General features: G+C 34.0%; 1 protein-coding gene across 1 annotated transcript in view; it reads left to right on the top strand.

Moving 5' to 3' along the window:
* Positions 1 to 9,940, top strand: part of LOC149802844 ((E3-independent) E2 ubiquitin-conjugating enzyme UBE2O-like) — a 100,828-nt gene extending 90,888 nt beyond the window's left edge. Inside the window, exon 21 of the mRNA XM_089952299.1 lies at positions 2,746 to 9,940. Coding sequence (XP_089808425.1) covers positions 2,746 to 3,235 — 490 coding nt within the window. The 3' untranslated portion in view covers positions 3,236 to 9,940. The remainder of the gene's footprint in view (positions 1 to 2,745) is intronic.
* The last annotated feature ends 10,345 nt before the right edge of the window (positions 9,941 to 20,285 follow it).

Raw genomic sequence — 20,285 nt, 5'->3', positions numbered from 1 at the left:
AAACCAATCTAGCATCACAAGAGGCCAACATGGTGGTGACGAAGTGTAGCAGCTTAACGCATGGCCTAGCAAATTTTAAACGTTGCTAGACATGCATGAAATCGATATGAAAATTACTTATTTTCTCAGAAATTGTGAGTAGTAAAATTGTTATGTCTTTAATCTGCTGAAAGACGAGATAAAGCTACGTCGTTGATGAAATGTGACCTGGTACTCGCGATTTGCTTTGCTAGTATCTAACAACCCACCTTTTCAAATGTTGTAGAGAAAGAAAGAAAAAATTAAATGAAAGTCATATACTGGTTGTAATAAAAATACAAAAATGAAAGAACACTAAATTCTCCATATTTATATATTCCGAGAACAACTTTTGGAGTATTGTTGTATCACGTGACCACCATGTTGACACGTGATCTCTCCTTGATAAATCAGACTGACCAGATTGCTGGTTTTTACACAAAGTACCTGACTTGCATTTAATATAATTAAATTTCTCTGCAACAACATTATAAAGGAGTTTGTTGTTGATATCACATGAATATTGGACTTCCGATGTCCTCATTTAAGACTTGTGAAGTCATGTAACTAGTAATGCAAGTGGCGAGTACTGGGTCAGGTTTCATCTACGCTGTAGTTTCGTCTTGTTTGACTGCGGATTAACGACATAACAATTATAATACTTGCCATTTCTGAGAAAATAATGGTGAAAATAAAGGTTAATTTGCCAGATTGGATTCATGCGATGTCATCCAAGACGTGCGTTGGTACGTCACTGTCTTTTGAATGTATATGTGTAGTTTATCAGTCTTCTTTCCATTCTGAAGTGATAAAAGACGCGTAAGAAAAGTCGAATCGAGCAAAGGGTTGTGGTCACACTTTCACTCCTTGTGTTCATTTATATTGCCGATAAGGTGATTTCATGTTGTCAGGGATTTTGTCGTAGTTAATTGATAAAATGTCAGACACCTGTGCTTGTACCTGTAACCCACAAAATCCTATTTACTATGTATCTGTTAGAATCATACAAATAACTACATTTTATAAACGATGGAAATGTATACCTTAAATACAAATATGCATCTTAATCAAAGTTTCCAATTTTGTAACAAGTTGTCCCACACTTACAAAATTGTCTGCTGCCAAACATGTCAGCTTACCAATAGAACAGGATTCTCACAAATTTTCTCGATGTGTAGTCTGTTTCTAAATTCTTTTTTATTTTTTCACTATAAACAAGACGTTGTAAACACATTACAACCTATTCATTGTTGTTTATCTTCCACATAATAGCTAATGTTTAAAAATACTTACGCTCCTCTTCTGACAATCGTATACTCATTATTCCCACTATGAAAACAAAGTCATATGGACAGCGTTCTTTTGCATACCAGGGCCCAGCAATGTGGAATGAATTGCCCACTGAACTTAGACCCAAAGACACAGTTATCCCATTCAAGAGAGCTCTCAAAACTCACTTATTTCGACTGCAAGAAAAAACTTAAAGACCTAATAATGTTTCCTACCTTAAATATTTTCAGCATGTTTTTATGTTTTCTAATTTCATGGTGTTTGTTTTTGTAATCATATCATTATATGTGTTTTTTTATATGTTATAGGTGTTGTCTAATTTTGTAAAGTGCTTAGAGCTTCTAAAGATTAGGTGCTATACAAAGTCCTCACTATTATTAAGTAATGATGCCGTCAACCTCCTCCCCCACAACAAAGAAATTTCAAACTGCACAGCAACAGACTAGTATATCAAGTTTCCTAACGTGTAGTATTCAACAGAATCAGATTATCAGCAACCCAATTCTACAGATCAAACATCACCATACAAAATATGTTTGTTTTGAACCTCCCGCAAAACGTGAATAAGATCCCTGAGTCAGCTTCTTTCAAAAGGCGAATGCTCAAACAGGGCACACACAATGGAAACATAGGAGAGTTATTGAAAGTGACACTGACAGTCAGTAGGAATAGCGAAATATGGACAGAAATGATATCAATGAAACGTAGTTAGGGTTAAATTGTTTAATTACCTCTTGTTCCTTCATTATTTTGATGTTTCTTGCTTGAATCGTACTGTTGCTATAGATGCAAATGGCCACCCTGTTACTGTTCGTGACTGCAAATGCTGCAAATTCAATGTTTGCATGCACATTATTTAAAAATGTTGAGTGTTAACTATCAGCCTTGTGTTTTCATTTCAATTAATATTGCCAAAGGAAACATAGCAACTAATATGAATGAAGTGTACAGGAAATTATGAATTACTGCAGAACTTCTTGTTTGAGCATACATACATGCAAGGGATTGTGAAGAGTTCAGTCTTCTAAAGTGCACTGTTTATGGCCGTCAGTTTTATCTCCCATATAAAATGAAAACTTGTATGTGGTGTAAATAAAATATATGTTTAGTATGTACGCTGTATCAATGATATGCCATGTGTATAAATTTTTCATTAAAAGGAAACTTGGCAAACCTTATACATATATTCTTTTATTAATTCAACACTCAGAGTCTGATTACTTATGATCAGTAATATTGTAAGACCTTTTGAACTTTTGAAGTGAAGGACTTTATGAGTTCTGTTGCATTTGTATATGAAGCAAATCTCTACACATATTTTCAATGTGGCAGATTGCTAATTGGATTTTCAGGGAACCCATTACATCTTGTTAACTCTTGTGGTTCTTTTCCTAATACAAAGCTTTAGAACAAGTGCTCTCCCCTGTATATTTTCAGCATTATTAAGAAATTCCAGACCTATATTCAGCTCTCCGAGAAAAGGATGCTCCAGACTAGCATTTCTTCAGCCAGCACTTCAAGCGAGGCTGTCAAGTTTGCTCAGCAACCTATCATTACTAAGGATGGTCCAGGCTTCACTGATGGTGGTGTAGCAGCCTCCTGTGATTCCAGTTCTTCCAGTTTGGACCCAAGTTCAACTCCAGCAGAAATAAGCACTGACCAAGCTAAGCTGATGACAGACTCCAAGGATCTTAGTACAGCTAGCATTGACTCCCATCCAGCTCCTGTGAACACTGCCACAGCACCCACAGGCCCTGACTCTCAGCAACAGTGCAAAGGGGATACAGCTATGGGCATGCCTGATTTAGGATTCCCACTACTTCCTGCATCTAAGGGATTCTGCATCAGCATGAAACATCATTTGAAGCTCTTTGAGGAAAGTTTGGAGAAAACTATTTTCAACAGCGGTGCAGAAGCAGTCATATAGCCAGCTAATGATACTTTTATATCACAGGGTTACATCACATGGTGCATGCGCATAATTTAAATTGTAGAGTCATATGAATTATTACCAGAACTATTAATTGTAAGAAGTTAAAAAATCAGTATCAGAGATGAAAAGTATCGTGCGAATAATGAGTGTAATTGTTTTACATAAAGGTCAGAGATGGAATGTTTGTATTTAAACTTGTTCTTGAATTTTCATTACCCCCAAACCACCAATTTGTTATTATAAATTTCTATTTCGTCACTTACATATAATTAATTTTCAAAACCTGACTCTCAAAAAATGTGGGGTAATATCTGCCCTTGATTCATATATGGAAGCGGGTATATGAAAGTGTTGTAACTCAATAACCAAGAACTTGCTAGCATTAAATAATTGTGTATGGAATTTCTGATAGGTTATCAATTGAGAGTCATCCAATGGAACTTAAGAAATTGAAATAACAAATGCTACATCTACCATTGTATGGTCATCCATTGATTGGGAAGAAAAGAAAGCAAATTAGGATTTAAAGAAAAAAATTCAAGTGCAGAAGATTGATACTTTGCTTTCTAGCATTTATGTTGTTTAAGCCACATTGAGAAATTAAATACTTAGATCCTTCGTTGTAATGAAAATTATGAAAAATAACTCCTAAAAACTAATGGCAAATGTTTGAGATGGTACATAGGGAATTCTGCCCCATTTAAATGTAACCACTTATATCCTAATTTGATATTTCACCATCTTCTTCGTGATTTTTAATGCTTATTTCTCTATCATAAATCTTTAAAAGAAATATTTAATAAAGATATGTTTTGGTAATTCAGATTTCTCCACCCTATTAAATGGGACAACTTATTTTTCACACAAATTTTTTTCATCTCTCATTCAATAACTCACTCAGTTTCATGTGACTAATTAACAGAATTTTGTCTAAATCATTTTGTTGTCATTAATTTTAATGGTAAATTTTGGAAATTTGGAGTAAATTTTACTCAAGAAATAGATTTTGATTCCACACAATGTTCCTCCAAGAGCTTGAAAACTTTGAAGAGTTTCTCTGTTATTGACCTTTAATATTCTTCTCAGAGAGGAAAACATAATGCCAAACCATCTTGTATTCTTCTGTGAGAGGAAAACATTATGCCAGACCATCTTGTATTCTTCTCAGAGAGGAAAACATAATGCCAAACCACCTTGTATTCTTCTCAGAGAGGAAAACATAATGCCAAACCATCTTGTATCTTTGATAATGACCACTGACATGAAGAATGACAATTTACATATCAATTCATTGTCGACATAGATATTATCTTTCAGCCAGCATGTGTGATAAAGCTTGACTGTGATTTATTTTTAAATACTTGTATTCATCCAAATGTATAATAACAAATTCCCTTATTTTGATGTACACTGTGACATGTTTTTTTGCATCAACCATAAGCATATTTAGATTATTTGTTTTAAGTCCATTGACAGCAGTTTTCTTTGACATCAAAGCCAGGAAATACAGTTGTATTTGGAAACAGTGGCATATTTTGTGAATACAGGGAAATTCTGCTATAACACACTTCATTATACTATGAATTTAGGTATAACACAGTTATGCCATGGCTCATGATTTCTTTGTCTTAGATATCCCTTATATTTTGACATAACTGAAAACATCCAAGCTGAGAATCAGATAAAAATAATTAAGTTATGTGACAGGAACAATTAGTATACAGATAATAATTAATGTTCTTCCACAGCAATAATTTTCATCGACCATAGAGCTACGGTAATCCTGATTACTAAATAAATTGGCAGTTAATGAGATTATTACAATATGTAAGACATTGGCATTTTTTTTTTCACCCACTAACATTCGCATACATTTAATCATTCTTGCTTAAATGCAGTTCAGTACATAACACAGTAGGCAGTTATAGACCGCACAACCTTGTTATAGTCGGATTCTCTTGGGATATTTTGGTAATCATAGGAATTTTCACTTCAGACCCAGCCTTCATTCTGACTCAGTACACAGCACAGTGCTAATCATAATTTGCAGGCATATTTTGTGCCATCAAAGGACCAAAGCACATTAGAGCCATATTTGATCAACACCAGACTCAAGGTTTGGATATTTTGGAACTGGAATTAGTAGAATCTTCCCCAGATTGTGGATATGATGGACAGGATGTACCAGAACATTTGTCCCTGGCATGGATTCATCTGCTCAGGTTGAATTATCTAATCCTGTTACACCCTTGAAAAAGATAGAAAAACACCTTGTATACAAATTGCAGTTGTGTTTCATTAGCTTTTAAATGCTATTTTCATCAGATATGAAATTTATTCCACCTTTTTAACAGCCAGCTGCACATAGCATTCATTGTTTCGTAAATCTCGGGTCTGATGAATGCTCCTGTTAGGTTCTCAATCTATCGTGGCAGTCAAGGTTTGTTGGGGAATTATTATGGTAAAAATATATCAAGAAAGGAAAAAGAAGGCCAATACATACCAACATAATCAAAAGGAATTGAGGGTAAATATTCTTCAAACTGTATCATATGATTGCTTTTGGCTTAATCCAAAGTCGAGCCATAAAGTTCAAACATTGTTTTGGGATGCAGCCCCAAGCTGCTTTTCTTTTTAGGAAATTGTCTATTACACACAGAACTGGACTTGTGAGATTATTCTCAGTTCAGGAATATTTATGAGCAAATATTTTGCCTTGTTGAGAAATAATGTTGCTTCATATTGTAGAATAATTTCAACAGATGCCACCTATCAAAACAATATCAGTGATATTCTTGTCATGCTCAGTAGTTGGTTTGTAGTTTTACTTTTGGATTGATAAATGTCTTTAGTGAGGAATCATAGAAACAAAGACCAGTTATTATGCATCTATTCAATTAGATTTTGTTAAATGTTTGATCAGACAAATTTCATTTACACCTCTGTGAGTAGAAAATAAAAGGCTTTGGTATCATCATCTTGAAAGATCAGTCACTGTGGTCTACTTTTTGTGTTTAATGACTTTTGTTAGTTTTGCAGGTCATGTGTCCATCAATGCTATTTTGAACTTTTCAGACAAAACACTGGGCCAAACTTTTTGGCAGAGATAACTCAGGCATGAATGGCTTTATGGTTTCTAAGCATTTCTTGTATAATACTGTTGATCAATAATATATTGGTGTAATTGAAATTTAACAGAATAGGCTTAATTATTAATGTTAAAGCTCAAAATTGCCAAAGAAACAATTCATGCTAGAATTCAGAAGTGTCATTTAGGCACAAAAAAACTAAAGTTGTCTTCTTAACCAAACCAATGTAATGTTGTATGTCTTTGATGCACACTGCTAAATAGTTGCACAGTTAAAGTTCAGAAATACCTTTTAGTTAAAATAACTCAAAGTGGATTAGTGCAACCAAACCAAAATATTGTTCATCTCTTATTCATGCCAATAAACATTTATTGAAAAACTGCCCCCACTCCCTTACATGTACATTGGTTGAGCCATGAAATATAATTATGTCATTAAAGAAAATGGTATCACATTAATAAGTGAACTTTCTGGTTCTTGAAACATGTGTACTGAGAATGAACTACATTGTGCAAATTATTCTCCAATCTGACTTCATAAAACCTTGTTCATTACAATCACATCCACCTGCAGACACAAAGTGTAGAATAAATCAGATACATTCTAGTATATGTCATGAAAGGTGACCATTTGGAGACAATAGCTGCAGTGGCATGATGGTTAGCATGCTGAACTTGCAACTGAAAAGTGTAGGTTACAATCCTACCATCAGATCAGGCTGGGTCGGCTGCCATGGTGTGTCTTTGGGCAAGTCTCTTTACTCGTATTGTGTCAGTACTAACTGATCCTCATGTGTTACTATGCTGTTAAACATCAAACCAAGCTAAGCCAATTACAATCATAACATACCGCACACAGGACCTATCACAATTGCACCTTACTGCACTTGAGAGGCCAGCGGACCATTCAAGCATTTAGGTAGGGATTCAATCACTAGCTGGATATTTGTTTAAACTGTCATAGTACATATTTCTTTGGCTAATATAGATGATAATTAGGGGTGCCTTATGGGAAACTGAGGCATGTCACAGAGATGCACATGTAACAACATTACAAACTTTGAAAGCATCCTGGCATCAAGGCTTTTCAGTATTGGCAAATGATGTTGATGTGCCATCAAATTTAAAAGAAGATCCTAAAAGCGTAAACCTTTAAAGAGTTGTGTTTTTTTAATAAAATATCAGTGAACAGCACTGGTAAAAATTTCCACAGAAATTACTGCAGACCAGATTTCTGGTCCATCTTATACAGTAGTTAGCTGTCAGACATATGTTAGCCAGCTAAGCAATCTCAGGCCCATTTTGGACCTAGTTTTTTTAAACATTTTTATTCCCGTTTGTTTCGATTACTTCCATGTATTTCTTGTCATCGTATAATATCTACATGAAGCTTCTGCTTCTTAAGTAATAATTATTTGATACGGCAGTTTCAACAATAAAGTCACACCATTGGAGATTTTCAAGACCGTTTTCTAATTAATTTAGAGTTTAACGTTTTTTCCAAGTTTATCATGGTATAAACTGTCAGTTGCCGACTCACACAACAAATAACGCCCAAAGGGCGTTAAGTAAGCTGTGTGAGTCGGCAACTGACAGTTTATACCACGATAAACTAAGAAGAAAAAATGTTAAACTCTTGGTTACTTCTTTTTTGTTCACTTTCATCCATGTTGTTGATGACTTCTTGGATCCGTTTGAAAGTGTAAATGCAACTGAAGTGCAGTATAAAATCTTTCTTTGTTTTGTGTTAAAGTTTGATCATCAACATTCAGTCTTATTCTCATTATAGTTTCATTTTAATTGCTACCCATAAGAAACCTGGAGAAAGACCTTGATACCAAGGTATCTGTTGATTTATATGCACAGGGAATAATATTAGGAAACTGAAGGCAGATTCATAACTGGAAAATGTTACTCAACATGTTTTAAATCAAATGTGACTAGCAGGTCAAGCTTACAGAAAAACTATAATGCAGGGACATGAAAGGACATACTGCATAATGATAAGATGGTACAAGGTTCATGTGTTAACATACAAACTCAACAGGAGCGTCCATGACAAGTTGTCAACCCAATACTGGGAAGACAAATGTATTCGATCAAGTTTCATTACTGTTGTGGAATGAAATAATATTTAGGTATTACAGATTGATTTCACTTTCAAGAAAAACAATTCCTATCTTTTTATTTTGAAATTTCTTTATCTCTTGCATAAAGTTGACTTCCAGTCTAAAAGTTTACATTTGACAACATTTTATCATTAATTGTTTCTTTAAGTGGCAATTTATGATTGAAAAATGTCATATCAGCTGATGATGTAACTTTCAGTGGACATTAATAATTTATTGCTTTCATTAGTGATTGAATGCTATTAATTGATTAAATGAAACATAACATTATGATAGATATTTAAATTGCTTGATCAAATATTGGTTAAGCTTAGTTTGACCCATTGTTTTTAGTACATGTATTCATTTTGCCAGAAGACTTGTGTAGCTTATATTGTGTGAATTTTTAAGTTACAGTATATACTCACTATAAGTTGAATCCAACTGCAAACTATGCAGACCCAGATCTGACGTCGCATACATGTTAGAAGTGATCAGTAAACAGATGACATATAGCTTGATCTCTGGTGCATTATGTGACTGCATATCAGGGTCTATGACCTTTGCAGTTGGGCTTGACTTATAAGCTAGTACATGTATATATGACAAGTCCCATTGGAATTGACTTGCAAGTGAGTATATACGGTATGATGCAAAGTGTATGTGACATCGACAGTGTGATGCTTAGACTTATTAGAAGCTAGGTGGGATGCATTATAAAGATAATATTGCTAAAGTCATCTGACATGCACTAACTTATTATCCATTTATAAATTGGCATGTGTTCTTAATATTTCAATATGAAAATGTGATTTTCTATTTGCGCCATGTTTTCAGTGTTACAAACTATCGATACTCATTTATACTTTGTTTAATAATGTACTATTTATCTGCCTGACAATAGTAGAGTTAAAGGTCTCATCGATGATGGAGGTGTTTTCCAGATCAGTGCAGGATATGTATGGTCACATCAGAACTGCTCCACATGATTAGACCATTAATTCCACTGTACAGAACGCTGGGTTATGTGCACAAGTAAATTATATATATATTAAGAAATCTGAAGCTGGTACATATCCAGTTCTGTAAAATCACCCATTTTGTCCTTTAAACTCATTATTGTTTTGTTAGTTAATTAGCACAACTTCATGTTTATTGTGTTTTCTGTTTGTTCTGTTCGTATCTTTCTTTATGTGCTTGCTCAGAAGTTGAGTCCAACTACAGACGTTGACACAGATCAGTTGTTTCATAATGTATCAGATGATCAGGGTCTGTGTTTGTTCTAACTGATCACTGCCAACAAACTGCACAGACCCATATCTGCCAGTTCATTATGCAATGGCAGATATGGGTTGGTGCAGTTCACCGTTGGACTAGAGTTATAAGCAAGTGTATGTGGTAATTTTCAGTCTTGGTCAGTGTTGAAAAGATGGAAAAGGCTACTAACACCAGTCACAAAAATTTGGTCTTGCATACAGAAACAAATAAAATAAGCCAAGAAATGATGTTGTCAGTGTTTTCTTTTGAATGTTTCAATGTTCTTTTCATGTTCCTTTCATATACTATAATCCTCAGGATGAATCTCGTTTCTAAAACACATGATGGCTGTATTACTAATTCTTTCAAGGTCATATATAAATCAGATCTTTTGAATACTACAAAGTTCTCAATCGCATAATCACCATGGTTATTAAAACCACTGCAAAAACACTGGATTGCGATTTAGGTTATCTACCAGTCCTCTCATTTTTCAGAGTGAATTAATTAAAATAGAAGCATCATGTGGTGGCCATACATTACAGATATTTCGAAAGATAGAGAAAAGGTTGCAGCTGTTGTTGCCATACCCCCTGAACACCATCTCCAACTTGTTAACAAATGTACCTTCCATTTTGACTGCAAAAAGTTGCATCCATACTTACTCTGCTGCACTATATTGAAACTTCTCTGAAGACTTGTTATCTTTTCATATTGAAAACCTTACAAATTTGTAAATTTGACAATCTTTAAATATCTCCCATCTTACAGAAGCATGATCTGCTAATGGAGTCCAGAAAAAGCATCCTGTACTGATGACTACCAAGTCACATAGCATCCCGTACTGATGACTACCAAGTCACATAGCATCCTGTACTGATGACTACCAAGTCACATGCATGTTATGAGTAATGAGAGAACAAAGTTACTCATTTCTAAATGGAAGAACCCAGAGAGGGGCTTGAAATGTATAATGTAAAGTTATGTCCTATAGACAGGGCAAAATGTGAAATGAAAGCTAAACACACAAGCTTCAAATGTTCAACCCTTCATTGGAGAGTAGCATCAATAACGTATATAAAACAAATCACAAGTTCAGGTGGTACATATTACCAATGCATAGCTTAAGGGTTAACCTTGACCAGGATGCAAAAAGTGTACCAGTAACCATTGCCCATGGAGCACATTGTCAAATCTACTCATTCCAAACTGCAAGACAAATTTTATGATCAAGCAGCCGTTTTATGATGTTCCAGACTAATTTTGATTCTATATTTTCAGGACTTGACCCTTTTGTTTTCCTTAATGTTATTAAAAGAACTTGGGGGTTTTACTTTTTATCTTGTAAATAAAAACATTTACTTTTATTTGGAATGACATGTCCTTAACAATGTGTAACCCACTATGTTTTTTTACAACCATTGTAACATCTTTGCCTTTTATCTTGAAAGACTGCATGGTTATTTATGCTTGATTGGAAGGGTTTATCAAGGATGATGACATATTTACATGTGTTTGGAAGGGTTTATCTAGAATGATGACATATCTACATGTATTTGGAAGGGTTTATCTAGAATGATGACATATTTACATTTATTTGGAAGGGTTTATCAAGGATGATGACATATTTACATTTATTTGGAAGGGTTTATCAAGGATGATGACATATTTACATGTGTTTGGAAGTGTTTATCTAGAATGATGACATATTTACATGTATTTGGAAGGGTTTATCATGGATGATGACATATTTACATGTATTTGGAAGGGTTTATCAAGAGAGATGACATATTTACATGTATTTGGAAGGGTTTATCTAGAAAGATGACATATTTGCAAGTATTTGAAAGGGTTTATCAAGGATGATAACATATTTACATGTATTTGGAAGGGTTTATCAAGGATGATGACATATTTACATGTATTTGGAAGGGTTTATCAAGAGAGATGACATATTTACATGTATTTTAAAGGGTTTATCTAGAAAGATGACATATTTGCATGTATTTGGAAGGGTTTATAAAGGATGATGACATTTACATGTATTTGGAAGGGTTTATCTAGAATGATGACATATTTACATGTATTTGGAAGGGTTTATCAAGGATGATGACATATTTACATGTATTTGGAAGGGTTTATCAAGGATGATGACATATTTACATGTGTTTGGAAGGGTTTATCTAGAATGATGACATATTTACATGTATTTGGAAGGTTTTATCTAGAATGATGACATATTTACATTTATTTGGAAGGGTTTATCAAGGATGATGACATATTTACATTTATTTGGAAGGGTTTATCAAGGATGATGACATATTTACATGTGTTTGGAAGTGTTTATCTAGAATGATGACATATTTACATGTATTTGGAAGGGTTTATCATGGATGATGACATATTTACATGTATTTGGAAGGGTTTATCAAGAGAGATGACATATTTACATGTATTTGGAAGGGTTTATCAAGAGCGATGACATATTTACATGTATTTGGAAGGGTTTATCTAGAAAGATGACATATTTGCAAGTATTTGAAAGGGTTTATCAAGGATGATAACATATTTACATGTATTTGGAAGGGTTTATCAAGGATGATGACATATTTACATGTATTTGGAAGGGTTTATCAAGAGAGATGACATATTTACATGTATTTTAAAGGGTTTATCTAGAAAGATGACATATTTACATGTATTTGGAAGGGTTTATAAAGGATGATGACATTTACATGTATTTGGAAGGGTTTATCTAGAATGATGACATATTTACATGTATTTGGAAGGGTTTATCAAGGATGATGACATATTTACATGTATTTGGAAGGGTTTATCAAGGATGATGACATATTTACATGTATTTGGAAGGGTTTATCAAGAGAGATAACATTTTCATGTATTTGGAAGGGTTTATCTAGAATGATAACATATTTACATGTATTTGGAAGGGTTTATCAAGGATGATGACATATTTACATGTATTTGGAAGGGTTTATCAAGGATGATGACATATTTACATGTATTTGGAAGGGTTTATCAAGAGAGATAACATTTTCATGTATTTGGAAGGGTTTATCTAGAATGATGACATATTTACATGTATTTGGAAGGGTTTATCAAGGATGATGACATATTTACATGTATTTGGAAGGGTTTATCAAGGATGATAACATATTTACATGTATTTGGAAGGGTTTATCAAGAGAGATGACATATTTACATGTATTTGGAAGGGTTTATCAAGAGAGATGACATATTTACATTTATTTGGAAGGGTTTATCAAGGATGATGACATATTTACATTTATTTGGAAGGGTTTATCAAGGATGATGAGACATTTACATTTATTTGGAAGGGTTTATCATGGATGATGACATATTTACATGTGTTTGGAAGTGTTTATCTAGAATGATGACATATTTACATGTATTTGGAAGGGTTTATCATGGATGATGACATATTTACATGTATTTGGAAGGGTTTATCAAGAGAGATGACATATTTACATGTATTTGGAAGGGTTTATCTAGAAAGATGACATATTTGCAAGTATTTGAAAGGGTTTATCAAGGATGATGACATATTTACATGTATTTGGAAGGGTTTATCAAGAGAAATGACATATTTACATGTATTTGGAAGGGTTTATCTAGAAAGATGACATATTTGCATGTATTTGGAAGGGTTTATCAAGGATGATGACATATTTACATGTATTTGGAAGGGTTTATCAAGAGAGATGACATATTTACATGTATTTGGAAGGGTTTATCTAGAATGATGACATATTTACATTTATTTGGAAGGGTTTATCAAGAGAGATGACATTTACATTTATTTGGAAGGGTTTATCATGGATGATGACATATTTACATGTGTTTGGAAGTGTTTATCTAGAATGATGACATATTTACATGTATTTGGAAGGGTTTATCAAGAGAGATGACATATTTACATGTATTTGGAAGGGTTTATCTAGAAAGATGACATATTTGCAAGTATTTGAAAGGGTTTATCAAGGATGATAACATATTTACATGTATTTGGAAGGGTTTATCAAGGATGATGACATATTTACATGTATTTGGAAGGGTTTATCAAGAGAAATGACATATTTACATGTATTTGGAAGGGTTTATCTACAAAGATGACATATTTGCATGTATTTGGAAGGGTTTATAAAGGATGATGACATTTACATGTATTTGGAAGGGTTTATCTAGAATGATGACATATTTACATGTATTTGGAAGGGTTTATCAAGGATGATGACATATTTACATGTATTTGGAAGGGTTTATCAAGGATGATGACATATTTACATGTATTTGGAAGGGTTTATCAAGAGAGATAACATTTTCATGTATTTGGAAGGGTTTATCTAGAATGATGACATATTTACATGTATTTGGAAGGGTTTATCTAGAATGATGACATATTTACATGTATTTGGAAGGGTTTATCAAGGATGATGACATATTTACATGTATTTGGAAGGGTTTATCAAGGATGATGACATATTTACATGTATTTGGAAGGGTTTATCAAGAGAGATGACATATTTACATGTATTTGGAAGGGTTTATCAAGAGAGATGACATATTTACATTTATTTGGAAGGGTTTATCAAGGATGATGACATATTTACATTTATTTGGAAGGGTTTATCAAGGATGATGAGATATTTACATTTATTTGGAAGGGTTTATCATGGATGATGACATATTTACATGTGTTTGGAAGTGTTTATCTAGAATGATGACATATTTACATGTATTTGGAAGGGTTTATCATGGATGATGACATATTTACATGTATTTGGAAGGGTTTATCAAGAGAGATGACATATTTACATGTATTTGGAAGGGTTTATCAAGAGAGGTGACATATTTACATGTATTTGGAAGGTTTTATCTAGAAAGATGACATATTTGCAAGTATTTGAAAGGGTTTATCAAGGATGATGACATATTTACATGTATTTGGAAGGGTTTATCAAGAGAAATGACATTTACATGTATTTGGAAGGGTTTATCTAGAAAGATGACATATTTGCATGTATTTGGAAGGGTTTATCAAGGATGATGACATATTTACATGTATTTGGAAGGGTTTATCAAGAGAGATGACATATTTACATGTACACCGTTCCCTCGATAACTCGCGCCCGGATATCTCGCGATCCCGCTTATAACGCGGTGTCCGTCTTGGCTCCCGATTTTTTCCAGACAAAATGTATTTAAAATATCTTTAAAATATGCTGAACATGAAAAAAATTACGATAAGAATTGATAAATTAAACCTTGATATATTGCTCGTTTTATCATCGAAAATGGTGATTAATGCCCGTAAAAATATAATCCATATTTTGCAATTTGCAAGTTCTAGAGAAGAATTAATTTCAGAGATCTCGAAAACGCTTAATTACGCGTATTTGGACGCCAATTTTTGACCTGGGACGCAGAAAATCACCGAGGCGGGAGTCCTCCGTACGCATGTATAGCTGCGCGGGAAAATTCAAAGATTTGCCGGTCCTGTTTCAGCCACCTGCTTTGTGGGAAAATGTGTTGATCAGTTTACTGTGCTGACATTTACAATGACAGAATTCAGTGACTGAAAGACTCTTTGATGTACTGTTGCTATTTCACAAGAGTACATTAAAAAAAAAAAAGAACATGATGCAACAGCTAGGCGGCTAGTTCAAAGGCTTTGACTTGGCGGCCGAGTGAGAAAATATACTGATATTTAGTGATTGAATTCAGAGGCAGAAAGACCCAGTTTTAAAATCTTAGCGAGACCTCTGTTTAAAGATATCATATATTATGTAAGTTTTTAGGATAAATAGTTGTCATTATACTGTAAATAAACAGTCTGGTGAAATAGCGATCAATGAAAACTTCTGGTAAATGTTAACAGGTGGCAACAGAGAATGAAATAAACACCAATTAAACGACTTCCTGTGTGAAAGTCACGTTCTAATCCTTTAATTCCGTTTCAGTGTAAACATTATAATCACAACATAGTCTGTTCATTGAAAACATGAAAAGAGTCAATCGATCGTCACATCGAAACCCGTGATTACTTCTGTGAGAACCTAATTACATGTACATGCCGGCTTTGTTTTGATCAACAACTTGGGGAAGTGTTTGTTGCATTAAAAAAAAAAATCGATTAAAAGAGACCTCGGGTGCTGGATTAAGGGTCTTGGAGCTGCCTTTGACGTAAAGCAAAACAGTAACATAGACAACGACGACGATAGTGACTTCGAATGTTTCAGTGAAACTGATGTCATTAATGCCGAGGCTGTTTGGGAGAAATTAGTACAGACTCATGGTCCTGAGATGGGCGTTTCTCTTGATGGAGGAGTGGATTTGTGCAGACAATGATTGCCCTACAGTCAGATGAAACTATAATTATTTCTATAGCGAACAAATTTGCAGCAGAAAACGATTCAAACTGGAGTAACACAAGTGCTGAAAGTGATGCAGACACAGATGTTGCACCCCCACCCCTCTACACAGGAAGCAAATATTTTGATATTGCCATAAGGTGGCTGGAGACCCAAAATGTTGACTACGTAAAGCTCATGCAGTTGAGAAATCTGAGGATTTTGCTCTGCGGCAGAGAAACCAAGGAGTAACACACACAAAAAAAAATTGACTGATTTTTTCAAAAAGTGAATTGATATTTGTCAAGCGTGGCACAAACGGCAAGTATTAACTTGTTCTAATTTACGTTGTTTTAAATTTGTAGACCAATTAAACATGTCAGTGCTGATTAACTCTTGTTTTTTTTTTGTTTTCCATTTTACTTCTATCGCATTCAAATCTATCTATCTATCGTTCGATCGACACTGTTTCTCGAAAAGAGTCGATCTTTTGTGTATAAAAAACTTCTAATTTGGCTCAAACAATGAAACAGAATGTATACAATTCAACATAAAACTTAGTGACGTAGTATACAATGTGTGAAGTGGTACACATGTTCAGCGAACGGAAACCACGTGGAATAATGTTTTCGATGATCGCCTCAATATACTGTAATTTATCCTGAAATTTTTAATGTTGTCCTATGAGAAAATAATAAAGTACACTGTTATGAAGAGATATTTATTAACAATTAATCTCAGAACGATTATAAAGTGAGTATTCAACAGTATAATCTGCCTACCCCCCCCCCCCTTATTTTTCCGTTATGTCGTCAATCACTTCATTGGTTTTGGGCTTATTTTATAGGTCCCTCGATAACTCGCCCCTCGCTTATAGTGCGGTCGATGTTTCTGGACCCCGATGTACGCGAGTTATCGAGGGAGTGGTGTATTTGGAAGGGTTTATCAAGAGAGATGACATATTTACATGTATTTGGAAGCGTTTATCTAGAATGATGACATATTTACATGTATTTGGAAGGGTTTATCAAGAGAGATGACATATTTACATTTATTTGGAAGGGTTTATCATGGATGATGACATATTTACATGTGTTTGGAAGTGTTTATCTAGAATGATGACAAATTTACATGTATTTGGAAGGGTTTATCAAGAGAGATGACATATTTACATGTATTTGGAAGGGTTTATCTAGAAAGATGACATATTTGCAAGTATTTGAAAGGGTTTATCAAGGATGATAACATATTTACATGTATTTGGAAGGGTTTATCAAGGATGATGACATATTTACATGTATTTGGAAGGGTTTATCAAGAGAAATGACATATTTACATGTATTTGGAAGGGTTTATCTACAAAGATGACATATTTGCATGTATTTGGAAGGGTTTATAAAGGATGATGACATTTACATGTATTTGGAAGGGTTTATTTAGAATGATGACATATTTACATGTATTTGGAAGGGTTTATCAAGGATGATGACATATTTACAATTATTTGGAAGGGTTTATCAAGGATGATGACATATTTACATGTATTTGGAAGGGTTTATCAAGAGAGATGACATTTACATGTATTTGGAAGGGTTTATCTAGAAAGATGACATATTTGCATGTATTTGGAAGGGTTTATCAAGGATGATGACATATTTACATGTATTTGGAAGGGTTTATCTAGAATGATGACATATTTACATGTATTTGGAAGGGTTTATCAAGGATGATGACATATTAACATGTATTTGGAAGGGTTTATCAAGGATGATGACATATTTACATGTATTTGGAAGGGTTTATCAAGAGAGATGACATATTTACATGTATTTGGAAGGGTTTATCTAGAATAATGACATATTTACATGTATTTGGAAGGGTTTATCAAGGATGATGACATATTTACATTTATTTGGAAGGGTTTATCAAGGATGATGACATATTTACATGTATTTGGAAGGGTTTATCATGGATGATGACATATTTACATGTATTTGGAAGGGTTTATCAAGAGAGATGACATATTTACATGTATTTGGAAGGGTTTATCATGGATGATGACATATTTACATGTATTTGGAAGGGTTTATCAAGGATGATGACATTTACATGTATTTGGAAGGGTTTATCTAGAATGATGACATATTTACATGTATTTGGAAGGGTTTATCAAGGATGATGACATATTTACATGTATTTGGAAGGGTTTATCAAGGATGATGACATTTACATGTATTTGGAAGGGTTTATCTAGAATGATGACATATTTACATGTATTTGGAAGGGTTCATCAAGGATGATGACATATTTACATGTATTTGGAAGGGTTTATCAAGGATGATGACATATTTACATGTATTTGGAAGTGTTTATCAAGAGAGATGACATATTTACATGTATTTGGAAGGGTTTATCAAGGATGATGACATATTTACATGTATTTGGAAGGGTTTATCAAGAGAGATGACATTTACATGTATTTGGAAGGGTTTATCTAGAAAGATGACATATTTGCATGTATTTGGAAGGGTTTATCAAGGATGATGACATATTTACATGTATTTGGAAGCGTTTATCAAGAGAGATGACATATTTACATGTATTTGAAAGGGTTTATCAAGGATGATGACATATTTACATGTATTTGGAAGGGTTTATCAAGGATGATGACATATTTACATGTATTTGGAAGGGTTTATCTAGAATGATGACACAATTGCATGTATTTGGAAGGGTTTATTTAGAATGATGGCATACTTGCATGTATTTTGAAGGGTTTATCTAGAATGATGAAATATTTACATGTATTTGGAAGGGTTTATCTTCTTAAACTTTTTTTGTGTGCAAAACAAATGGTAAACCATTCATGATCTTTATATTGTTCATTGAAGGAACTGAGTAGACACGGCTGCACCTTAGGTGTGGTGGGGGCCTCAACTTGCCCAATGGTCTAAATCTCTCACCATTATGGATCACTGCCATCTCACCTCCGTCCATGTGGGTTCAAATCTCGGGTTTGGCCAGTGTGGGTATATGAGAAAACTTTCCTGTAGCTTCCCATGGGTGAGTGGTTCTTTCCTGGGTTTTCCCTGGTTCTTCCTCCACCAGTTACACTGGCTGCCATGTATAGCCTATCTTGTGCTGAAAAATGGCATTAAACCCCATAACAATAACTACCTTAGGCATGCTGTTAAATGACCTAGTTATACATCTTTTGACTACCCAACTGCCTGGAATGTTTTATCATTTTTTAACTTGTGTGTTGTCTTTGATAATAGACTGTTGATGGAAACAGATAATATACCATATATTGTCATTTAGAGTCCAACTGCAAACTGCACAGACCCAGATCTATTACATAATGCACCATCAGATCTGGGTCTGTGCACTTTGTCAGAAGCAATGAGTAGAATAAACACTATAACCCTGACTTGCAGGCACATTATGCTATGGCAGATAAGGATCTTTGATGTTTGCAGTTGGACTCCCTTAAAAGTGAGTATATACGGTAATTCTTAAAACTTTGGAACTTTATAGTTAAGCCAAAACCAATTCACTTTGTGACTGTGATCTGTCATTTCCAAGGATGCTGTTTGTACAATGGTGAATCAAGTTCAGGTCTGATGCTTATCCATAAAGATATTTTACCAGTTTCTTCCTGAAAACTTTGCTTCACTAACTGCAGGGATTTTTCAGTAAGTTTTGAAACAGGACCTGAGGGTCATTGAATTTGGAAATTTTATACATACAATGGTCAAACGGGGGAATTTGGAGAAAAAAATTTACACTGCTATTTCACACGTATTCACATCATTTTACATTTTATATATTTGGTAATTCATTCATTGCACTTTCAGAAGCTGATTTTGTCTAGTCTGTCAAAATTCATTTTCCCTCGTTTAATAGCTGCGAAAGATAGCGTACTTTAGTCTAATTCTGGGAGATTTTTGAGCACAAGGAAGCAGTCATTTTAGTTTGCAGTGTGCTTAGATCATGTACAATTTATAGAAGTACAATAACCAAAGAAATGTCAGCCATATATCATCAAATTAGTATAGAGATATGCCAACATTCTCTCCACTGTGCATGTTTCAACTGCAAACAACTTCACCTTACATGTCACTTTCTCAAAAGTACATCATAACTGGTGAGCGCCCCCATACCAGTGTAAAAGAATTAGGCCAGTGTGACATATATTT

Source organism: Sinohyriopsis cumingii, chromosome 3 (assembly GCF_028554795.1).
Source record: "Sinohyriopsis cumingii isolate HCF-2022 chromosome 3, ASM2855479v2, whole genome shotgun sequence".
NCBI lineage: Eukaryota > Metazoa > Mollusca > Bivalvia > Unionida > Unionidae > Sinohyriopsis > Sinohyriopsis cumingii.
Note: the sequence above shows the minus strand (reverse complement) of the source record. Positions and strands in the feature narration are given on the sequence as shown.